General features: G+C 37.5%; 1 protein-coding gene across 1 annotated transcript in view; it reads left to right on the top strand.

Moving 5' to 3' along the window:
• CD109 (CD109 molecule) overlaps positions 1-12,691 on the top strand; it is a 79,505-nt gene extending 66,814 nt beyond the window's left edge. Inside the window, exons 30-33 of the mRNA XM_419879.8 lie at positions 1,387-1,523; positions 4,960-5,116; positions 5,491-5,593; positions 8,240-12,691. Of these exons, the coding sequence (XP_419879.5) occupies positions 1,387-1,523; positions 4,960-5,116; positions 5,491-5,593; positions 8,240-8,430 (588 nt within the window). The 3' untranslated portion in view covers positions 8,431-12,691. The remainder of the gene's footprint in view (positions 1-1,386; positions 1,524-4,959; positions 5,117-5,490; positions 5,594-8,239) is intronic.
• Positions 12,692-20,560: the final 7,869 nt, after the last annotated feature.

The raw sequence follows: 20,560 nt of genomic DNA, 5'->3' as shown, positions 1-20,560 counted from the left end.
AGCATAACTTTCATATTAAGGAGATATGTAGCAACAAAAGCAAAAATGAGAAATTAAGAACTCATCAATTTGCACTGACTTGCTGTCCTGTAACTTGGACAACCCTCATCAAACATTTAAATTTGGACTGGCGTTTTTTTTGCTGCCAGAAACTGTTCTAAAGGGACTATAATTTTCCAGAAGACCTCTTCATTTCCCTTTTCTTTAGCTGAGCGAAGTTAATAACAGGGTCTTGCAAGGGGAATTATTTGAGTCACTCTTATTATTTTTGTACAAAAGAAACACAGAAGGTTCCCCCATGCCCTGCCATCTGTTTTATCTTGATGACTGGGGGTACAGATAGTGATTATTAATTTGTATATGGAAACTGTCTGAAGAACTGTTGTTGTTGAAAATCACAATTCTGTCAAATAAATATTAACTATTCTAACTATTCTTTGTTCTCTCTCTCTTTTTTTTTTTTTCCACTGTGTGACATTCTCTCTTAGCCAGTAACATAGAAATCTTCTGTTGGTTCCTCAGTTTCAACTTCATGTTTCTGCCTTGGCTGTTGGCATTGTTAATTTTATAGAATGTTGAGATAATTGGCTATCCCCCAATTATTCATACTTCCTTTAAGGGCTTCTGATTTTACCAGTCTTCTACTATTGTTTCAAGCATCTTACACATATCTGCACTAAAAGAAGTGAAATTTCTTTAAATTATGTTTAGTAGATAAGCCTACTTTTTATTAATGTCAGGGTTCTCTGTTGGATATCCTGTCATTCTTACTTGACTCACTGAGCAGAATTTGGCAGCTGCTGTGAGCAGAAAGGGTGAGAGCTCTGTCCTTGAGGCAGATTGAGGACTGTAGCTTCGTCTTTGCAGAGATGAAGCAGGTGTTGAAACTACTTAGTGCATAAAAACTGTATTATTTTGAGAGTGGAGTAATATGCTGTTCCTCATCTGGTTTGAGTGTACAAATGCTGTGACACGAACACTGAAGACAAATTCTTTGCACGTGCTATTTTCCCTTACTCGTTCATTACGAGCCTTTTTTAACCCAGTGGGTGTCAGTCTCTGAAGCTTGCCTTCATTCATCCCATTCCATACTGTCAGGAAGTAGCAGCAAACATAAACCAGCAGAGAGCAGCTAGGAAGAAAGTTACACGTTATCCTAGAGTTTTCTTGTGTTTGCCTCATAATTGAATTGGTTGGGCTGCATTAAAAAATGTTCAGAAAACGTTTTTCAGAAACTTCCTAGGAATCTCACATATACAACTGAATGTCAGGTACAAGGTCACGAATCCTGTCACATGTGATTATGCATCTGGAGTTCTGCTGCTACTGTTCTACTGTAGATTTGCTTTATATGTGTCCTCTAATATATCTATTTGCAATCTGCAGCTCAACGTTATTTACAACACAAAACACACCGATCGAAGGCTCAGATCTGTCCAAAAACAAAAAGCTTTTGACTTGACTGTTGATGTAAAGGATGACAAAGATGATATGAACCATATGACCTTGAATGTGTGCACAAGGTAAGTAATTCTGGACCATGTCATGTTACTTAAAATGAGGTAAATTTTCCTTTTGTTTGTATGAATTTACTAGTGTATGAGAAATAAACATATGGTTAAGGAGAGAGCAAAAGAATTACTTCACTGAAATGATAGAATTAAACTAAGAAACAATTCCTAAGTCAGAAAATACAGTGAGAGTTTGACAGGCCTGAATAGATCCCTTGTGCAAAATAGCTGCTGGTCTGATCAGACATGCTTTTTTACTGTCATGCACAAACATCATGCTTCCCTAAATGTGAGAGTTATATGAAGGAGTTTGTGTGAAATACAAGTAAAAGCTCATAAGCTTCTTTGGTGCAAATACTTCTTAGGTATATGGAAAACTATGGATAGACTTAACATTAACCTATACCTTCCACATTCTAGTACCAGACTATGAGAAGTGTGCCATAACTTTCATCTTCCATGAACAGAATGCTTTGCTTCTGATCTAGAAGTAGGTACCTACTTTCTGTAAAAAGGGAAGCAACTGTCTGAAGTGCTGAAAACAGCATGAAATAGAAGTAATCATTCTTTACTTCTTGAAATCCTGTTTACTTCTTGGGATATTATAATGAGTTCCTTGTAGAAGCTATATTTGCAAAGTACCATGCAAATCCACCATGTTCAGTCTTGCATTCCTTTCCTTTATATCCTCTTTTCATTATTTAAATTGTGAACTCATTATGGCTGGAATATTTTTGTGCTCTGCATGGGGTAGCTGTGACTGAAGATGAGGCCTCTAGGTGACACCATCATACAAATTATCAGCTCTAGTGAATATGATGTCAGTGTGGAGAGGACTGATTTAATTTGGGAGATATCCAGCAGGCACAAAGCCAGATCCCTGTTTTCGTGTGTTTCCAGTAACCAATTCAGTGATGCAGATAGTGAGCAGAGACGCTAGAATGCACAAGAACTCTTGAAACAGAGTGAGCTTTTTCTCATTTAAAGTTTTCTGTGCATTGTCAACAGCTTTTTAAAGTCTAGCACCAACTCCTGACATGTAAAGGTCTTACATAATGGCTTTGGGATAATCTTTGGCTGAGCATCCTGATTTTCTAGCTTCTAGCTCAGTTATTTGACTCAGGAATATAGACGGGAAGGGATCCATCTCTCTGGGAAGGCTCTGGGCTGATGTTTTAGTTGCAAAGTGTTCAAAGGATATGGGAATATCTAATGACATAATTATTTCAAGAAAATACTTGGAATGTTAAGATCCATCAGCTCTGTCATGAAAAGTGGAACAGTATATTTTTTGTTTCTATTATTTGAGACATGACTTCTCTGATTCCTTGTCACTGATTCTCTAGTGATCTTCTTCCCTCCCAAGCTCATGTATTGTACAGAGTATACACATTACTTATATTAATTTCTGAATTAGTTTACAGCTGGTCCATGTACTGTCTTGAAAATGTGACATGGTTTTTTGGTAAAGAAACCAAAGCAGGTAAATACAAACACTGCTGAAATCTCAATTGATTGACCTAGCTGTGGGTGTGCAGAGTCAGGTAATGGACATTGCAGATTGGCTGTGTTATTTTCACTCTAACCTGCAGACTGTTCTACATTGTCTAAACCAGCTTCATAGTGATTGGCCATGGTCATCTCAATTGAGTGTCACTTCTGACAAGGGATCGCATGATTCCTCATTTATGGTTAGAGGAGCTTGCTCTCTGTCTGGGAGGCACATACGCTGGGTTGCTGTCGTCTTCTCCAGTTGGTCTTGTCATCTGCACACTATTTTCAGACAGGCAACACTGATCATTGATGGTTTTACTAACTCTATTCTTTCTGCTTTCTACCATACTAACTGTTGTTCTTTTCTCCTCTTTGCACTTTTCAACACAAAATAATCTCAGTTCTTCTGAGTTATACTTTTCAAGTAGTTTTTAATTTCACTCACTGGTCATTATTCTCTTTTCATGGTATTTTTTTTTTTTTCTTTTTCATTAATAATACCATTGAGTTCAAGAGGTAATTCTGGGAGCCACCCTCAAAGCTGTGTCTCTTGTATTTTTAGAGAGCTAGAGCTTCATAATGTCTAGGGTGTATCTTCTTGGCAATAACATGCTGGTTATTTACTTGTTGGTATTTTGGTGGCACTCCAAGATACCTTAATGGGTTGGGTATCTTTGTCTCCTCTCACTGGTAATTAGGCAGAAATAATTACATGCAGCTCCAATCCAGTTATTTGTTTTCAATAGCAGCTACTTTGGTGCAACCCATCATCCAACAGATGGTTTCATTTGTTTCTAATCTCACGAGCCAACTGAAGTCAGCGGTTGTGCTTTATTTCTTTCACAGTCATATCTGTGTTCAATCAGCCATGCTGCCAGGCTTAACAGCATTGCTTTGAATGCAAGTCTTCCCTTTTTTTAAACCATCCAAATCTACAAAGGAATAGTTTTCTTCAGTTACTTTTAACTAATGTCAAGCCTCGAAAATGAGGGTTGAAGATGCTTCTATTCTAGTATAACAAAAGTCATTTACCTTACATAGAATCATAGAATCATCAAGGTTGGAAAAGACCCACAGGATCACCCAGTTCAACCATCCACCCATCACCAATAGTTCTCACCAAGGGAGGAGGGGGAATTCTTCTACCACCTACTTAATTTAAAAAAATACAATTTTTTGCAGATCACTTTAGTGTCACTTGTTACACAGGGCACCATAAATATATTTTGATAGTTCTGCTGTGCACCATGGTATATAAATAAGGCTTGCTCACTAGAGCAGTGCTTTTAAGTTCAGGTTGGAAGACAATGTAATAAGTATTGTTTAGGAAAAATGAAGGAACTCAACTTATTAAATTTTATTTTTCCAAAACTGAATGAATAGCATGGATATGAATTTTAAATCTGAATCTTTGAGAAACAATGTGATTATGAATTTGTTAATGGAACCACCAATCTAGATCAAGGACCTATAAAAAATCCTTTATTTCACCCTCCAAAAATGAATAAAAGAAAGACGGTGCATCTGTAAGTGGAAGCATGAATGTTTCAGTTCAAGAGTTCCTACAGTGGTTAGCTCCTTTGATACATGTGTTTAATTGAAATATTTCCTTCATATTTGTGATAAACCTACACTTTAAGATGCCAGTGAAAAACTCCTAGTGGTGTCAGTGTAGTCTCTCATGATTTATATACTGTAGTTCTGTCAGTGCTAAACCTTATTTTTCATATGTGGTTGAAAATAGGCAGAAAAATTAAAAAAAAAAACAACAAAAAAAAAAACCATGGTTATCTCTTTACTGTTATAAATTTTCCTATTGGCATTTTGTTCCATTTGTTTCTTAGTACTCTTGAGTATTATTTCTTCTGTACTTGAGATAAAATGATTAAAGTGTTTGTTTAGAGAATTTACCATTGTGTTTCTACTAAAAGCTTCTTGTTTGTATTTTGGAAAGGTACTTGGGGTCTGATACATCTCCCAATAGTGGTATGGTCCTCATGGAGGTTGGCTTACTCAGTGGTTTCTCTGTGTCACCTGATTTCATTCCATTAGACAATACAGTTAAGAAGATGGAAAAGGAAAATGGAAAAGTCAACCTATACTTAGACACTGTAAGTTGCAAATAACAGAGGAATGCTTTCAGAATGGTCCTAATCTTGACTTAAATTCAGAAAGACCACATGACTGTATTTTTCAACAGCAGGTGTTCATATTGAATGAATTCTTCCAGTTTTTAAAAGGAGCTTGATGGGATAGATACAGTTCTGTTAAGAAGGGGTTTATAGAGTGCACCTCTTGCATAAAAGCAGACTTTTTAACAGGTCTGTATTTTGGCTGAAATAACAAGTTAAATAAGCAGTTTTACATACATCTTGACTCCAAGCCTTCATAAATAAAGTGGACCTTCAGTGAGCTAGAAGTCCTTATTTTCTCCATGAGTCACCTTCATCGTGGTTCTCAGGATGTTTTTCTTCTGTTTTTCTAGCTAAATGCAACACAGTTTTGTATGGATATTCCGACTGCGAGAGACTTCAAAGTGGCAAATATTCAAGATGCTTCTGTGACTGTAGTGGATTACTACGAACCCAGTAAGTGTCATTCATTCCAAATGGATCTTGGTTGTTGAAAAGCTAAAAAGGAAGTTTTTTTTCCATGGGAACAGGACAAATTACAGTGAAGAAAAAGCAAAATTTACTGAAATTTACATTTTTTCCATCAAACTGCAACCTATTTTCTGACACATAGTTGTGTTTTCTAGCATACATTTTTGCTGTCCTAATGGATTGGTTTGTTTGAAGGTGTGAATTGTTAAAACTTGCCAGCTGGTATAAATTGTTTTCAGTACGGCCCAATGTATTCCCCCAAAAAAACTTCACTGTGGTTCACTTAGCAAGCTAATGATTGTCTTTCAAGTAGTTTTTCCATCTGTTTCTTGTTTAATCAAAGAGTCTTACACTGCAGAAAAAGCCAGTGTTTGGATTTGTGTAGTTATGTAAAAAATATGTACACGGGAAAAACAATTTCAAAGGGATTTTTAATTTATTTTTATTTTTAATAGAATGTTTTAGAGAAAAGCAGGAATGTACAAACCTCTTGACCAAAGCAAGAAGGAGAAAGAAAGATTACAGGCTGTTGGAGGAGATCTTAGAAAGGTTTTCTTTTAGTAGACAGCTAAAATATTATTAAGGATTTGGACTTGGTTTGAGATAAGGCATAAAAAAGTTGTATTGGCAGTCTTCTTCATTTTGGTTTGTTTTAGCATAAGACAAAAGACAACTGAATACTCTATGATGTGTACTCCTTTAGCTAGATAAAAATCACGTTTATTCTACTTAGGCTGAAAAGTTTACTCAACCATAGAAGTTTAAATTAAAATAGGTTAATACATTAAACTGTACCTTAACTATCCAATCCCAGAGCATGTGAGTCCTAGTGGCTTAAGAAGTTGGAGCAATTTTTATTTGAGACAAAATTGTAACACTTAGAATCTGTGACTGAAACAAACTTCCACCTACTTTCATTTCTGGGAGAAAAACTGTGGACCTAATCTTTTTGGTCCTAATCTGTTAGATAGGCTAATGAATATGTGTATAAAAAGTCACCTATAAATGCATAGGTGTAAATACTGTTATTTGGTTTAAATATATTTAGAATTTACTAATTCTCAAAGAATAAATAAATATTTATTTAAAGATAAGAATCCTTAAGGACTAAAATTTATGTAACATAATCAGTGCTGCAACAGAAGGCTTTAACTCTAAGAAAAATATTGCTTGAAATATTATTTTACGAGGTTCCACTTCTATTGCTATGTAGCATAGATGTATTTTTAGTCAGCATGTGTACATATGCCATGAAAATATTTCTCCTGGGGGAATTCCATCCTCTTTAATTCAGGAGTGTACTTTTATTTTATTCTATTATTTTCCATCACTCTCATAGCTGGTGAACCATGCTGCTTGAGTATATTTTATGTTGGTTATGATGGTTACAGTCATATCTGGTTTGAGTACTTCATATTCAGAGCTGAGATGTCTATGAAGTCTTCATGATCTGGCATTATCAAGAAAGGTGTGGCTATGTCATAGGCATTACAACTAGCGTAAGTGTGAGAACTAGCTAGAGTACTATACAGTGGTGCTAGTGAGACGCTCCTCCAGGGTTAATATGTACCACTACTTAGCACATTCAAATGATAGGGCTGTTCTTTCACCTGACCTCGTTCAGAGCCAGTTGGGTGTTACTGTTAGGTAAATGTTAGGCTCCATAAAGATGTCTTTTGTTTTCATATTTTTAATCTCTGATGCTTGAAATTGAATATCATTGCATGTAGAAAAAAAAATGGTCACAGTGTCCCTTGTTGGAATGAAATTCTTCAAACCACAAAATCCATTAAGGAAACTTTGCAAAAGCTTGTTCTGCAAGCAATTAGCTCGCATTGGTATTTTTGAAATGAATACAGCCTTCCAGGCTTCTAGTCCATTTGGCTATGTAGCAACTCTTCAGAAAACTGGAGAACAAAATACAGAGATAGGCAGTCCCAAGTTCAGGAAGCTGAAGCTCCAAGACATAATACTGAAAATAAGCTTCAATTATGAGAAACTTTGATCTTAAGTGACAGAGCCTGTAATGTGCCTGGTAAAACATCAGAATTCCTTTATCACGGAGGTTCCCGACTAGGTAAGAGAAAAAATCCCCTCAAAACATGTGACTAGGCTTTCTCAGTAGATTGGGTCTAAGTTTTGAGATGATTCTGTGACTGTATGCCTACCACCTAAGTGTGAGTATACTCACCTGAGTGAATTGAGAATGTTTGATGCTTTGTGAAAAGAACAAAGATTAATTTCTAGGCTTAAATACCCATACTGCAAAGTATTTTGCAGTGTATGGGTAGGTCTGTGTTAGAATTTAGTGCTTCCTTTAAAAGAGCTGTCTGTGTGAATTTAATCCTGTAAACATCTTTCCTTTCTCAAGATACAATGCTGTAAGATACTATATTTTTATTTTTTTAATTACATGAAACACCTTGAATGTAGCTAACGTTTAAAGGCATAATTCTCCTTCTGCAGATGAGACTTCTCTAGAAAATGTAGCATTTCAGAAGTTTCATTACAAGTATTTCTGGAAGAATTAGCAGTCTGTGTCAAACTCCTTTAAAACTAAGCTTTGAATTTTCAGCTGTTGGACAGTCCTCAGAAGTCCATTAACTAATGTTAATTAACCTTTCTAAACAGGGAGAAGAGCAGTGAGAAGCTACAATTCGGAAGTAATGCAAAGCATAACCGCTTGTGACTTCTGTGAAAGTGATTGCAACCTTTGCCACCGAGCTGGTTCTTCAGCCCTGCTTCAGCACTCTTCCTTGGCTTCCTTGTTCTGCGTGCTGTTTGTCCTTCATGTAAACTTGCTGTGCAGTTGGGTGCTGTAAGAGAAAACATTGTTTCACATCTAATGTTTCCATAAATTATCCAAAGAAAATTTTATGTTCAGATACCAGCGCGCCTTCAGTGATTACAGTGACCTAACTCCTGCTGTGTTCAAGGAGAGCAGGGCTGGCCCATATGGTAAATTTCTGGCTGTGCCAGAAAACTTCTTTAAGTGTCTACTGGAAATACTTTCCAAGTGTTAGTTTCATACTGAAGTTATTTTCTAAAGAAGCGAAATGTTACCAAGAAAGCAGTTAGAGAAAATGCAAACCTGGCTCCCCACTCCTGCTTCCTTTCACCCTAGCTTTCATTTTTGCATATATTTTTTAGAACTGTACATTAGTTTACAGTGCTCTTCTGAAAAACTGTCTCCTTCCCTGGTAAACAGAGCACTTGGAGCAGGGTATTAGAGCTCACGTTGTTCTGTTCTGCAGACATGACGCTTAGTATTAGTATTGAGCTTCTCTGTATGCTCTCGTGGGGAATAACATGAAAAATAGAAGGAGCTGGCTTCAGAGCTGATCCGTGAGCCAAAAAGAACTGTGTTCACAAACTGCTGAACATTCCAGAAAATTATCAGTTTTTTTTTTAAATGATTACAGAGAAGCCAGGTGAATTTTTTGCCAATTTGTAATTAATCATGTTTGAAAATAATGCCTCTGGATGTTTTCATGGATCCCACTCTGCAAGTCTTTTACTGTAACTCATCGAAGAAGGAGTCTGAGACTTTGTTTTTCCAGGGTTATTTAGAAACAAACCCAATTCTCTTTCCTTGCGAGAGAATACTTGTGTTCCCTGGCATGTTTATGGCCACTGGGATGAAGGTTGCCTTGATCCTTGTCTGCATCAGGAAGTTTTCTAGAAATGTCACTCTTGGGAGATCATTTATGTCTTGTGTAGACAGTATACAAGTCTTTTTGACAGTATAAGTGCCATAACTCTTCAACAGCTGTTCTGTGCCATGTCAGCTGGTTGACTCTGAGTGCCATGTGTTTGTGTAAGTCCTGTTTTGGTGGAAAAGTTATTAGGAGTTGTGGGCTCCACATTCATTCTGTTCAGTGAAACACTAAACATATTTGTTTAAGCATATCCTTGTATGTTTAAGTGCCTTGCTGAAGGTGAAGCCTTCCTGGAACAGTAGGCATTTAAACCCAAACCTTCTTTTTGCGCATCGGGGGAATTATATGGATGTGGAAATGTGTACATTTGAGAACGCTCCCAGGTGAGCATCTTCCTGAATGAAGCTCTTCACTGTCTGGTAATCAATTTATCCTTCTTGCATACTGCCTTTGGTATTTAATGCTTACTTCTTTTTAATAAGGAAGCCGACAACATTTCTGCTTATTGAAATGAAGTTAATTATTGTCATGCTGACTATAATAGAATTAGAAATTTTAAGGATATTGTTTCTCTTTCTTTCATAACTTTCAGAGATGGAGCGTGTATGTGTACACATGTAATTATATGGCAGTCACTTTCCTTGAGCAATTTCTAATTGTTATTCAGATTTTGCTACTGCTTAAAATGTATATTTTTGTATTTTATGCTTATGTGTATTTTTGTTCAGAAAAGGAAATTAGATCACGGTAGCATGGGAAGAGATGAGAATTTCTTGAACCATGTGCCTTTTTAATAATGAGTTATAGCTTTTTAACTACAAAGCTAGTTTGGGTGTGGTTATTTGTTTTACTTCACCTGTACTTAGAATTTAAAATATTTTTACAAACTTGGGATTCTGTTCTGTCTCTCTGGCAGAGTTGAGGTCTGTTTTTTTTTTTTTTTTTTTTTTTTTTTTTTTGTAGTCAGTTTGTGCTTTTCAGTTGTCTTTGGTGCCCTTTTCAGTAGTCGATTAGTGCCTTATCATGAGTTCCTGTGCTGCTCTGATCCTCTCAACGTGATATTGTATGTATTGAAATTCAAAGCACTGCTTAGTCATTAGGATGCAGAATGTAACCCTCTGTAAGACATGTCCTTGGTTATAGGGATCCAAAGATAATTGAAGCCAAGATAGAAAAATGGCATGTATCTTTGTGTCTCAAATTCTTTACTCGTAGGGTTGAATTGTGTCAAATGTAAGATGTGGGAAACATTCACATGCTAACCTGGGATATGTTTCACTATGGGTTTGAATTCCTGATGAACTAGGAAAGCAAATCATCTTTAGCCTTTGGGGACAGCAGCCTTGACATCTTATTTGCCTTCCTTTGCCATAATTTCAAGACAAAACACAAAGCTCACATACTTTCAGTTATGCTATATGTAGAGCTTCTAAGAAGGACATAGGTATCTGATTAATGTTATGACGAAGAGGTTTATTTTTTACTGGAGATGTACTGGAGATAACCTACTCCTTTGCAGTAGATAGCAGGAAGATAATCATAGTTTTATTTTGTATGCAGTCCCATCTTCCTGAATACCCTCTGGAGAAATAGACTCAAACTGCTCTGCCTAATTTCAGAGAGAGCAACTTTTATTAGTATTACCTTGCATTTGAGATAAACAACACATGTTTTTAAATGACTCTTGGCTGCCTTGTACACCCTACTAAGAAGCATCAGTCATAATCCACCGTGTCACGGAAATTGTTATTCAGTGAACAAACATCCTTTTTTATTTTATTTGTTTTCTATACTGTAGTATATCACTTCAGACATACAAATCTGCCTCTGTAGTAAGCTACTTTAAAGGCACCGTGTACACGACTGTAAACAAATGTTTACGTTAGGAGGCCTTAACTTCCATACACTGCTGTCTTGAAAGATGCCTTCAGTCACTTTGCACTGTGACTATTTTCTTGAATAAGTTGCAGAGGATTTTGTATTATGTGTTGGCAGTGAGTGGGAAAGAGGAAAGGCAATACTATGTGGCACAATGACTCAATGTTTTCCTCTTTGTCAGAGCCTGTGCATAAATGCTCAGTATATGTACTTTTTCCACTGATCTGTACAGTCAGTTCTTGATGTTAGAAGTTACTAGGAAATCTTTTAGCAAAAAATCTTTAGGAAAGCATTGAACAAGATCTTTAAAAGCTTTAAAGTGGTGCTAAAAGCAGTCGGGAAATGATATTTTATAATGGAGTCTTCCTGTTGCGCTGCATGAACACTTTTTGTGTGGTTGCTCTTTGTTTGACGCCTGAGTACTCTCTGGTACATCCAGTGCCCTTTTCAGCTCTATGTTATAAACGGATAGTCTGTGCAGAACCATTAACATTGTATTAGATTGGGAAGAAACACTCATTTATTTAAGACTGGCTTTAAAGCAAAACCGTAATGCATTTTAAAGGATCTCTCTCCTCTGCATTCTTCCTTGACTGCCATCCACAATCCCACAGGTGAGGTTTTCTGTACAGATGTCCTTCTGTATGTCATCTAGAAGTCTTCTGGATTGAATGCTGCTGTACACAACAGGAAGTGCTTGTTCTGTGACAAGTGCTGTGTAACGGGTTCACAGCAACTTTGAGTTTGCATGCCAGGATTGCTCAAATGCCTGGTTTGTTTCCCAGCATGGCATCTTTGTGCCCCATTTACTTCTCAAACAAGAGCTTGCTGGTTTGTGCACATCAGTGGCACATGATAAAGGAGAAAATTAGCCACACTAGTGCAGGAGAAACTGAAAAGCCAGGATCCAACATTACTTGCCTATCTTACGGCTTGAAAGTCGCTTTTTAAAATTGGATCTGAGATTTTAGAATTGCTTTTAGTAAGTTTTCAAAATACTGTCCTAACAGTATTTCTCGAAATGTGTTCATTTTGGTATGAATTTTGACAATACGTGGTGCAAGCAGATTTATATAGAAAGCATATGTATATACTTATCTGTTATATAGACTCCAGTGTACTACTGTGTGCAATCTATGTGCAATTAAAAGCATACAAGATCTTCAAAACGTAGCCAAACATTGTATGAAAGAGTATATGTGAAAAGCAACTGATGCCTAATGGAATCATTTCTATATCTCAAACACTAACCAAAGAGGGCAAAATCACCCACATTTTTCAATTTTAATCTTAATGGTCAATGTTTTTTCTTACAGTCTTTGTTTTTCTAATACAAATCTTTATTCAGTGAACCATCTTTGTGTTTAGCAGTGTAAGTACACAGGAGACTTTCAATTTTATCACCAGTAATTTATAGGCAAAAAATTTATCACTGTAATTTATAGATAAAACTAAAGCAACAGTTTTGTGATCAGGCCTTTTGACTTTGTATTAGATTCTCCTTTTCCCTATATCAAAATAAATTTTACTTCAATATTGTTTCTTATTCAGTTTATTGTATGTTTGTGTGCCACTTGGAAATATCATTGCACTAATGCTATTTTATGCAATAAAGTCTGACACTGTGCTGTGTTAGATAAATCCAGTGATCATTTTTCCTAATGGGTAGCTTTTTATTACTGGATGCACTGGGGCGTCATTTTTATATGTGCTGTATTTCAGGCACCAGAACTCCAGTGCTAATATTTCTCTTTAGTTTCATGTGATGCATTTTGTTAATGTATTTCTTAGTGTTATCCAAAACTTCATCAGCCTTGCTCAGATTTTAAGGTGTTATACTGTAAATGGGTTTTTTGTGTTGAATTCTATTACTGTTAGATTGGGTGAGATATTAATATGAGGAAAAATATAAAAATGCTGGCTCAAGGGAAGTGGCATAAATGCAGATGTAATGAAGCAAACTTTAACTGTCCTACTGGCCGTTGCATCTCTTGTTTTTCTATGTCAAGCCTTAAGCAATTTGAACTAAAATTCTTGGCTGCTTGAGACAGTCCGAAATGCACTTTGATCTATATTGGGATCATCATACAATATTTCACTTTTGATCATAACAAATAGTAAAAAAAAAAAAAAAAAAAAAAAGAAAAGAAAAAAAGTAGTCCTTTTATGATCTGTTTCGAGTAAATGGGGTGAACTAGCATGGTTATGTCTTTTCAATTAACAGAACAAGTATTAAGGAACTAAACTGATCTACAGGACTTTGAAAAGTTGCCATTGATTTATTTTTCTTCAAATAAAGATTGCAATAGTTATTTTTAAATTTTATTAAAGATGAATTTTAATAATAATATGTTCAGTGTTTGGTTGTTAAACAGTACAGTCGCCTGTAGGACAAGACTGTTTCTGTACTCTGTGGACTGCTGCTCATTCTCAGCACTTCTTAGAGGCTGCCTCACAGGTATTTTAAAGCTTTGTGGAGCTGCAATGGTGTTTTCCATGGTCAGACTGCTAAACATGACCTCGCAGAACATTCTCTGGGAGTTTCCTGATGAGGAGTCACCACATTTTAAAAACAAATTTTACTCAACAGGAAGTCATCTTGAGACTTCTCTCAGTAATTTTTCAACAGTGTTGGGAATTTGGAGAAGTCTCAGTCAACTGGAAATTGGCAAAGGTCCCAGTTTTCAAGAAGGGCAGGAAAGAAGACCCTGGGAATTACAGGCCTGACATTCTCAGTTCAATTCCTGGTAAAATTACAGAGAAGATTATTCTGGGAGTTACTATTCTGAAGATTATTCTGAAAGACAATAGAGTCATTAGTCATGGCCAACATATGTTTGTGAGGGGAAGCCCTGTTCAACAAACTTACTTTTCTTTTATGACAAGATTAGCCGACTAGTTGACCAGGAGAAACCAATTAATGTAATATTTTTGGATTTCAGCAAAAGTTTTATTAATGTCTCTCATTGTATCCTTCTGGAAAAAAAATGCCCAGCATACAGCTAGACCAACATACAATGCGATGGGTGAACAGTTGGCTGAGGAGTCAGGCTCAGAGGATTATAGTAAATGGGGTTACATTGTGCTGGTGGCTGGTCATTAGTAGGATTCCCCAGGGCTCCATTTTAGAGTCAGTTCTCTTCAGTGTTTTCATCCATGACTCAGATGCAGAGCTCAAAGATACACTAAGTGAGTTTGTGGCTGAGACTAGACAGGGAGGAGCTGCTGAATCCCTGGAGGCTGGAAAGGCCTTGTAGAGAGATCTTGACAAATTGGAGGGGTAGGCAGTCAACAACTGCATAAAGTTCAACAGGAGGAAGTGCAATCCTGGCTCTATGTACAGACTGGGCAATGAGAGGCTGGAGAGCAGCCCTGCAGAGAGGGATGTGGGGCTTCTGGCTGACTGCAAGTTGAACCTGAGTCAGCAGTGTGGCTGGGCAGCCAGAAATACACTGGGGTGCACCAGGCCCAGCTCTACCACCACGTGAGGGAAAGGGTTGTTCTGCTCTGCTCTGCAGCTATGTAGCCTTACCTCAGGCACTGTATGCTGGTTTGGGTGCCACAGTATGAGAAGGCCATCAAACTGTCAGAAAGCATCCAAAGGAGGGCTGCAGAACCCAAGGGAATGGTGTGGAACCACATCAGGGGAGGGTCATGCGTGGGTTATGGAAAGGTTCTTCAGCAGAGGATGGTAGGTGTGGAACAGGCTGCCTGGAAAGCAGGAACTTGAATTAACTTCAGCTAGTGGCAATACACGTGTAAACCTCTCCTTTGCTATGATTTTTCGCATGGCAGTGTGTGTGAGCACTGCTAGGCCTTCTGCTCCTGTGCTCACTTCTTTGGCCTGTGTATCTGGTGTTGTCTCACGCCTTCCCAAGAGATTACAGGCCTATTGTGATTTAAGCAGAGCCTGCCCTTTAGTATGTCTGCACAAATTTATTGCAGAGGTGTCTGTATGTCGTGGTTCAAATAACGTCCTGTTATGGGGAAATACAAGAAAGCTTTGGACGTAATAATTTATTTTGATAGAACTTAAAGTAGCTCAGTTGTAAAAATCAGAATCCGCTGAATTAGAACTGCTGTATTAGCTTTGGAAAAAAATCAGTTCCATGTTTTTTTTTTTTTTCCTCAGTTATAGAATTCCCAGCAGTCCCCAGATCTTGCAGCAAAAACCCTAAACCAATGTATTTCCAGATGGCAGCAGATGATAAAAGATATGTAGTGTTTCAGTCTTGCTTCTTGGTTTTTCCTCCCTTGTGTGTAACTGCTCAAAGAGCTGCAGGTTCACGGGTTTATGTTTTTTGCTCAGTATGAGAACATGATACAGCAGTAAAAATACTCTGCCTAGCCTTATCACCATGTGTTTCAGTTGTGTGTTCTTACCCTTAACTCATAATTTATGCTGATGTTTCTTTAATAAAAGAGAACTTCCCACAGTGGAAGATGCCGTCATGGTTTTTCTGCTTTCTAAGAATATATTTATATAAATAATTATATATATAAGTAATTATATCTAAATTATATCTAAATTATGTCTAAAAATATTTCTTTGACACTCAATAGAACACTTGCCTTTACAGTATTTTTCTAGAATTCCAGTGATAAATGTCTACCATTTGTGCTTGCTCCCTTTCTGCCTCCTTTCTCCCCATTGCAGGACCGCCAATGAGAACTGCAACAGACAGTGACTGTTGAATGTGGTGAATGTGCATTTTCTAATGCTATGAAATGGTGAGTGTTGTTTGCAGGCTTTGCTTACTCTGCAAATTATTCTTTTTTTTTTTTTTTTCCATTTTCCCTTTGATACCTTTCATTTTCAGCTTAATTGTTCTTACTAGCGTATTGCTGCTATTCCAGTAACAGAAGATAGTTATGAGGGGGAACACAAGTTCTTGAGAACTTTAGCACTTGCGAGGCTGAGGAGGTGAATCTTCCTGTGCCATCTAAGTGAGTGATGGAAGGATACAGTCTTCTTAAAAGGGTGAGTCAGAGCACCTACATCTCCTTTTTGAAACATGCCCGAAGAAGCTTCATTTATTTACTTATTTTGCACTTCTGCTACAGAGTGAGCCTAAGGAGAATGGTTTCTCAGTGAAAATGTTTTAGCTGTCAAGCTGGGGGAGAGACGAGACATACCTGTAAGGTATGTAAAAGGGCCAGTTAAGGAAAAGTTAAAACCTCATGCATCAAAGTTTAAGGTAGTCTTGAACTGTGAGAGATGAATAAATTTGGGGTAGGGTAGACTGTTGTGCAGCAAGATTTTCATACTGTTCTTTGGAAGCTTCCTTTGCTGGTTTCTGTCCTGGACTGGACATGTTTCTGCTGATATCCACTATAAAGCAATCCTCGCATCCTTCTGGTGCAAGGATATCCAGATGGAACTGGTACCTGTTTATCATGCTCTTCTGGGCTTTGAAAGCCTTAAAAACCCTGGCAGTTGCAGTAAAGAAAGAATTACACAGGCCTGGTAGGTCCTTTGAAGCCCTGGAAGGGGAAGTCACATTGAGTCAAGTTTCACAGGAGCCTATCGGAGTCCAACTTGAAAAACTAACATGCAGCCTTATTATATTTGCATGCATCAACAGGCTCAGACTTCCAGCACTCCAGAGAGTAGTATTCAAGTTGGCTTTGACAAAATGCAGAAATGGTTTAAAATCTTAAGCAAGAATATAGCTATCTACTCAGGAAAGATGGTAGTCGGCTGTACGGATCTAGGCTGAGGGAATGACTGACAAGGTAGATATTCAGCAGAAAAGAACCCAGGATGTGCAAAGAGATCAATCCACTGAAAATAGGCCAAACTATTTATTTTTTTTACAACTTTTGCCAAGTTCTTGCACAACAAGCAAACACGCTGGGTGGTATAAACAGGAGTGTTGTCTCTAAGGCCATGCTTTCTGCAGCCGGAGTGGCTGCTCCTTCTTGGGCACAGCTCACCAGTAACAGGGGGCTGCACAGAGAAAAGGCTGCCAGAATGGTCAGGGTCCTCACAGACAAGATATGGGAGGAAGGGGTTAAAGGAAGCCTTTGTTTAATCTGCAGAAGAGACAGTGGAGGTTCATATGAGACAAGTTTTCAAATAAGGAGTAGGCTGCTGGAAAGAAGTGTGTGAGCTGTGTTTAATATCGAAGTAATGGTAAAAGTAGTAGATTTAAATAACAACAGGGAGCATTTAGCATGGATACTAATAAAAAGAATCAAAGGGTCTCGAACACTTAAGTTTCTGAAAATAGCTTGTAGGCTCAAAAATAGTATAATGGGAACCTAAAATGTGAAAACTGAGTGTTGTAGCTGGATAACTGAGAGAATGCAAAGCTTGTAAAGCAGTAAGTACAAATGAGCTAGGAACACCCCTGTTGCACTGGGAGGCTAACAAAGGCCTATCTGAGACAGTGTGGGAGTTCACACAGGAGCTTGTGACACAGGATCCTGCCTGAGTCATGGGCATGGTTTCTCCCTGCCCCAGACATGATCATTTGTGTCTGAGTCCATAAAACTAACGCTGACTCTGCTTCCATAAGGCCCTATCAAGCACTTGAATAAACAGTTGTAGAATAGAACAAACTTACTGAGTTACAAAACTTCCTTTGTGTTTATATTCCTACCAGCAATTTACACTTAGTTTTGTCCTGTATTTTATGTATGGTTGCATTTGGAATCCTTTTTTATTTTCTTGATTTGCCTTCAATTTAAGTCGTGGTGAAATCCATACAGCCTATTCCTTTCAAGCTGATTACATGCATTGCTTTGCAGTTTTAACTTATATGTTTTATGTAGTTTTATGCACTATTGTTTGCCATAATCTCCTATCTGATATGTGAAGGGATTAGTTCACCTAGAAAGGCATCTTTTAGTTCCTCACTTTTATTACAGTCGCTGAGAATGTAATAAAACTGATTTATCGTTTGAGAAAGCATGTAAGAAAAGGGGAATCTCCTGAGTTTATTATAGTGCTATTCAGTGTATTTCATTTTTAGAAGAAACCCATATATTGTTACATTTCCAGATGGTTTAACATCTACAGGATGGTAGATACCTGGAAGCTGATTTTGAGGCCTGATTGGAGGTACCTGCTCATGTGGTATCCATACTGAGTCACTGGTATGGAAACTTATTTTTCAGTTCTATCAGTAATTTTTTTTTTCTCTCTTTCCTTCCTTCATTCTCCCTTTCTCTCTCTCTCTGTTTCTGTCTTGTATAAGCAAAAAAAGACTACATCTTCTATCAACTTTGGGAGTAAGTCAAAACGTTACAATTAAGATTTTTGGTTTCAGCACTGGTATAACCCCTAAATAAAAGAGAGAAGAAGAGACATGTCATCTTCAGGCAAGTTCCTAGAAAGGTGGCTTTGGTGCAGCCTGCAAGATAAAATGTAGAAGCAACCGGAGTGGGTTGGACTGAACGTAGAGAAATCTTAAGTGTAAATATCAGTGTGAACATGCTGTTTTCCTACATGAGGAGTCCTGAAAGTGTCAGGCAGATGTGCTCATAGGTGGGATTAAATGTCAACTTCTTGTTTTTCTGAACTACGGACAACCTTAAAATGCCTACTAGCACTTGCAGAGGAGGTACAGCTGGTACTTCAGAGCTCAGCACCTGTTCTCTTTGCTGTGGTAACACACACCTGTCTGACTCTAGTGAGATGTTCATTTCTTGAGACCAGCTCAGACTTCAGACACTTAGGGAAGAGAGGTTTTTAATATGGCTGGAACAAGGAAAGAGAATTTGTACCCATAATAAAGAGGAATAAGTTGATATAAAAAGAAGAGCCTCTTGATCTGATTCACAACAGCCCCCTACCAGGGATTCTCTATAGACTTCCCTGGGAATGCTTCTAGCTCGCATTGGTGAGAGAACTGTGTTGAATTTTTAGGTAGGAAGATAGACATTTCCTTGTTTATTTATTTATTTATTTCACATATGAATGTATTTTAAATTGCTGGATCAAGGAACAGGGATAGTAAAACATGCACATGTGGAAATGATGTACTGAGAAAGTTCTGTGGTTTCATATGGAGAAAAAAGATAGCAGCCAATTCTAGCTCAGTAGGCAAGTAATTAAGCCAGCAATCTCTCTGTACATTGTATTCTAAGTTCAGTACAAGAGTATGTATCATATTATTTTTCTTTTATTATCTGCGGCTTGATTTCAGGAATGACCATCACCACAGTCATCATTTAAAGGTGAATGAGTTTCCTGAAGGTTAGGTGGAAGTCAGTATGTTTAACATGTCTTGTTCCTGTTCATGATCGCTATCGTTGGTCAGATGTTTACAGGCAGCTTACAGCTGTTGTTTATCACTACTTAGTTTAAATCACATTTTAATTACTCAGAATAATAACAATATGAACACGTTTTATATTTAACATGAAATAATATTAAAACATTTGTGAGGGATAAGTTTGCCACTATTTCATAATCTGCTTGCTTCATTTAAAATGGGATGCTACTTAGTTCAGAAATCCTTCCCCATCTACCCTGTTTCCAATAAAGAGACCAACCACAGTCTTGAAGATTTTTATGTTAGGAAACAGGAGATGCAAACAAAAATGTGTGAATTCTTCATGGGGAAGCATAGTGTATGGTCTCAAAATACTGAAGAAGCACGAGACCTTTAACAGTGCAATATTCAGAAAACAAAGCCAAATGGAATCTACGCATCCACGCCCTATTCTCTAGTTTCACTATTTTTCTTCACTTATAATGACTTTATTCCTTTACCCTTGCAATAATTAAAATTGGGGTAATGTTGTGCCAACTCTGCTTAATCTTTTATCAGTCTCCCAGTCTATTTTTCTTTTCTTTTTGCATTCAGCAGCATCAGCAAGGTCTAAATTTCCTATGAACATTGAAAAATAGGATTCAGTCTTAAGAAAATTCATTATTTTCTCTGGATTCATTTTTAATATGTGTTTGTTGAAGATCTGAGGTCAAGACTACTGTGAATGTAAATGATTGTCTTGATTTTGGTTGTCCTCTTGAACTGCTTGCCTCGTCTGATGCAAATCACTTCCCTCCACCTGCTTCCTCCTTCCTACCCTTTTACATTGGGCACTGCAATATGCTAATATCCACCTCCCTCATAGTGTAGACTTAAATAAAATTCAAACAGATTGATCCTTTATTTGGGCCTTGACATAGGGCAAGTTCATCTTGTAAACAGCAATATGACAAACAGTGTAACTACTACTGGCTGAGGTCTCACAGTGCCCTGCTGCTGTGAGTCCCAGTTCTCAAGTGGGTACTATTTCTTGCATCCCCGAAAGAGAAAGGCTGTGAGGCAAAGCAGGGGCTTTGCAATGGCTGCAATGCGTCCCTTCCCTCAATGTAAAGATGATGGGAGCAGGACTAGAGGCAGTAACAATCTAGATGGAGGAAAGGAAGTGTGGAGCTGTAAATTGCTCTCACATCGCA

This window comes from Gallus gallus, chromosome 3 (genome assembly GCF_016699485.2).
Source record: "Gallus gallus isolate bGalGal1 chromosome 3, bGalGal1.mat.broiler.GRCg7b, whole genome shotgun sequence".
In the NCBI taxonomy this organism is placed as follows: domain Eukaryota; kingdom Metazoa; phylum Chordata; class Aves; order Galliformes; family Phasianidae; genus Gallus; species Gallus gallus.
The sequence above is the reverse complement of the archived record's forward strand: the minus strand, read 5'-3'. Positions and strand labels throughout refer to the sequence as shown.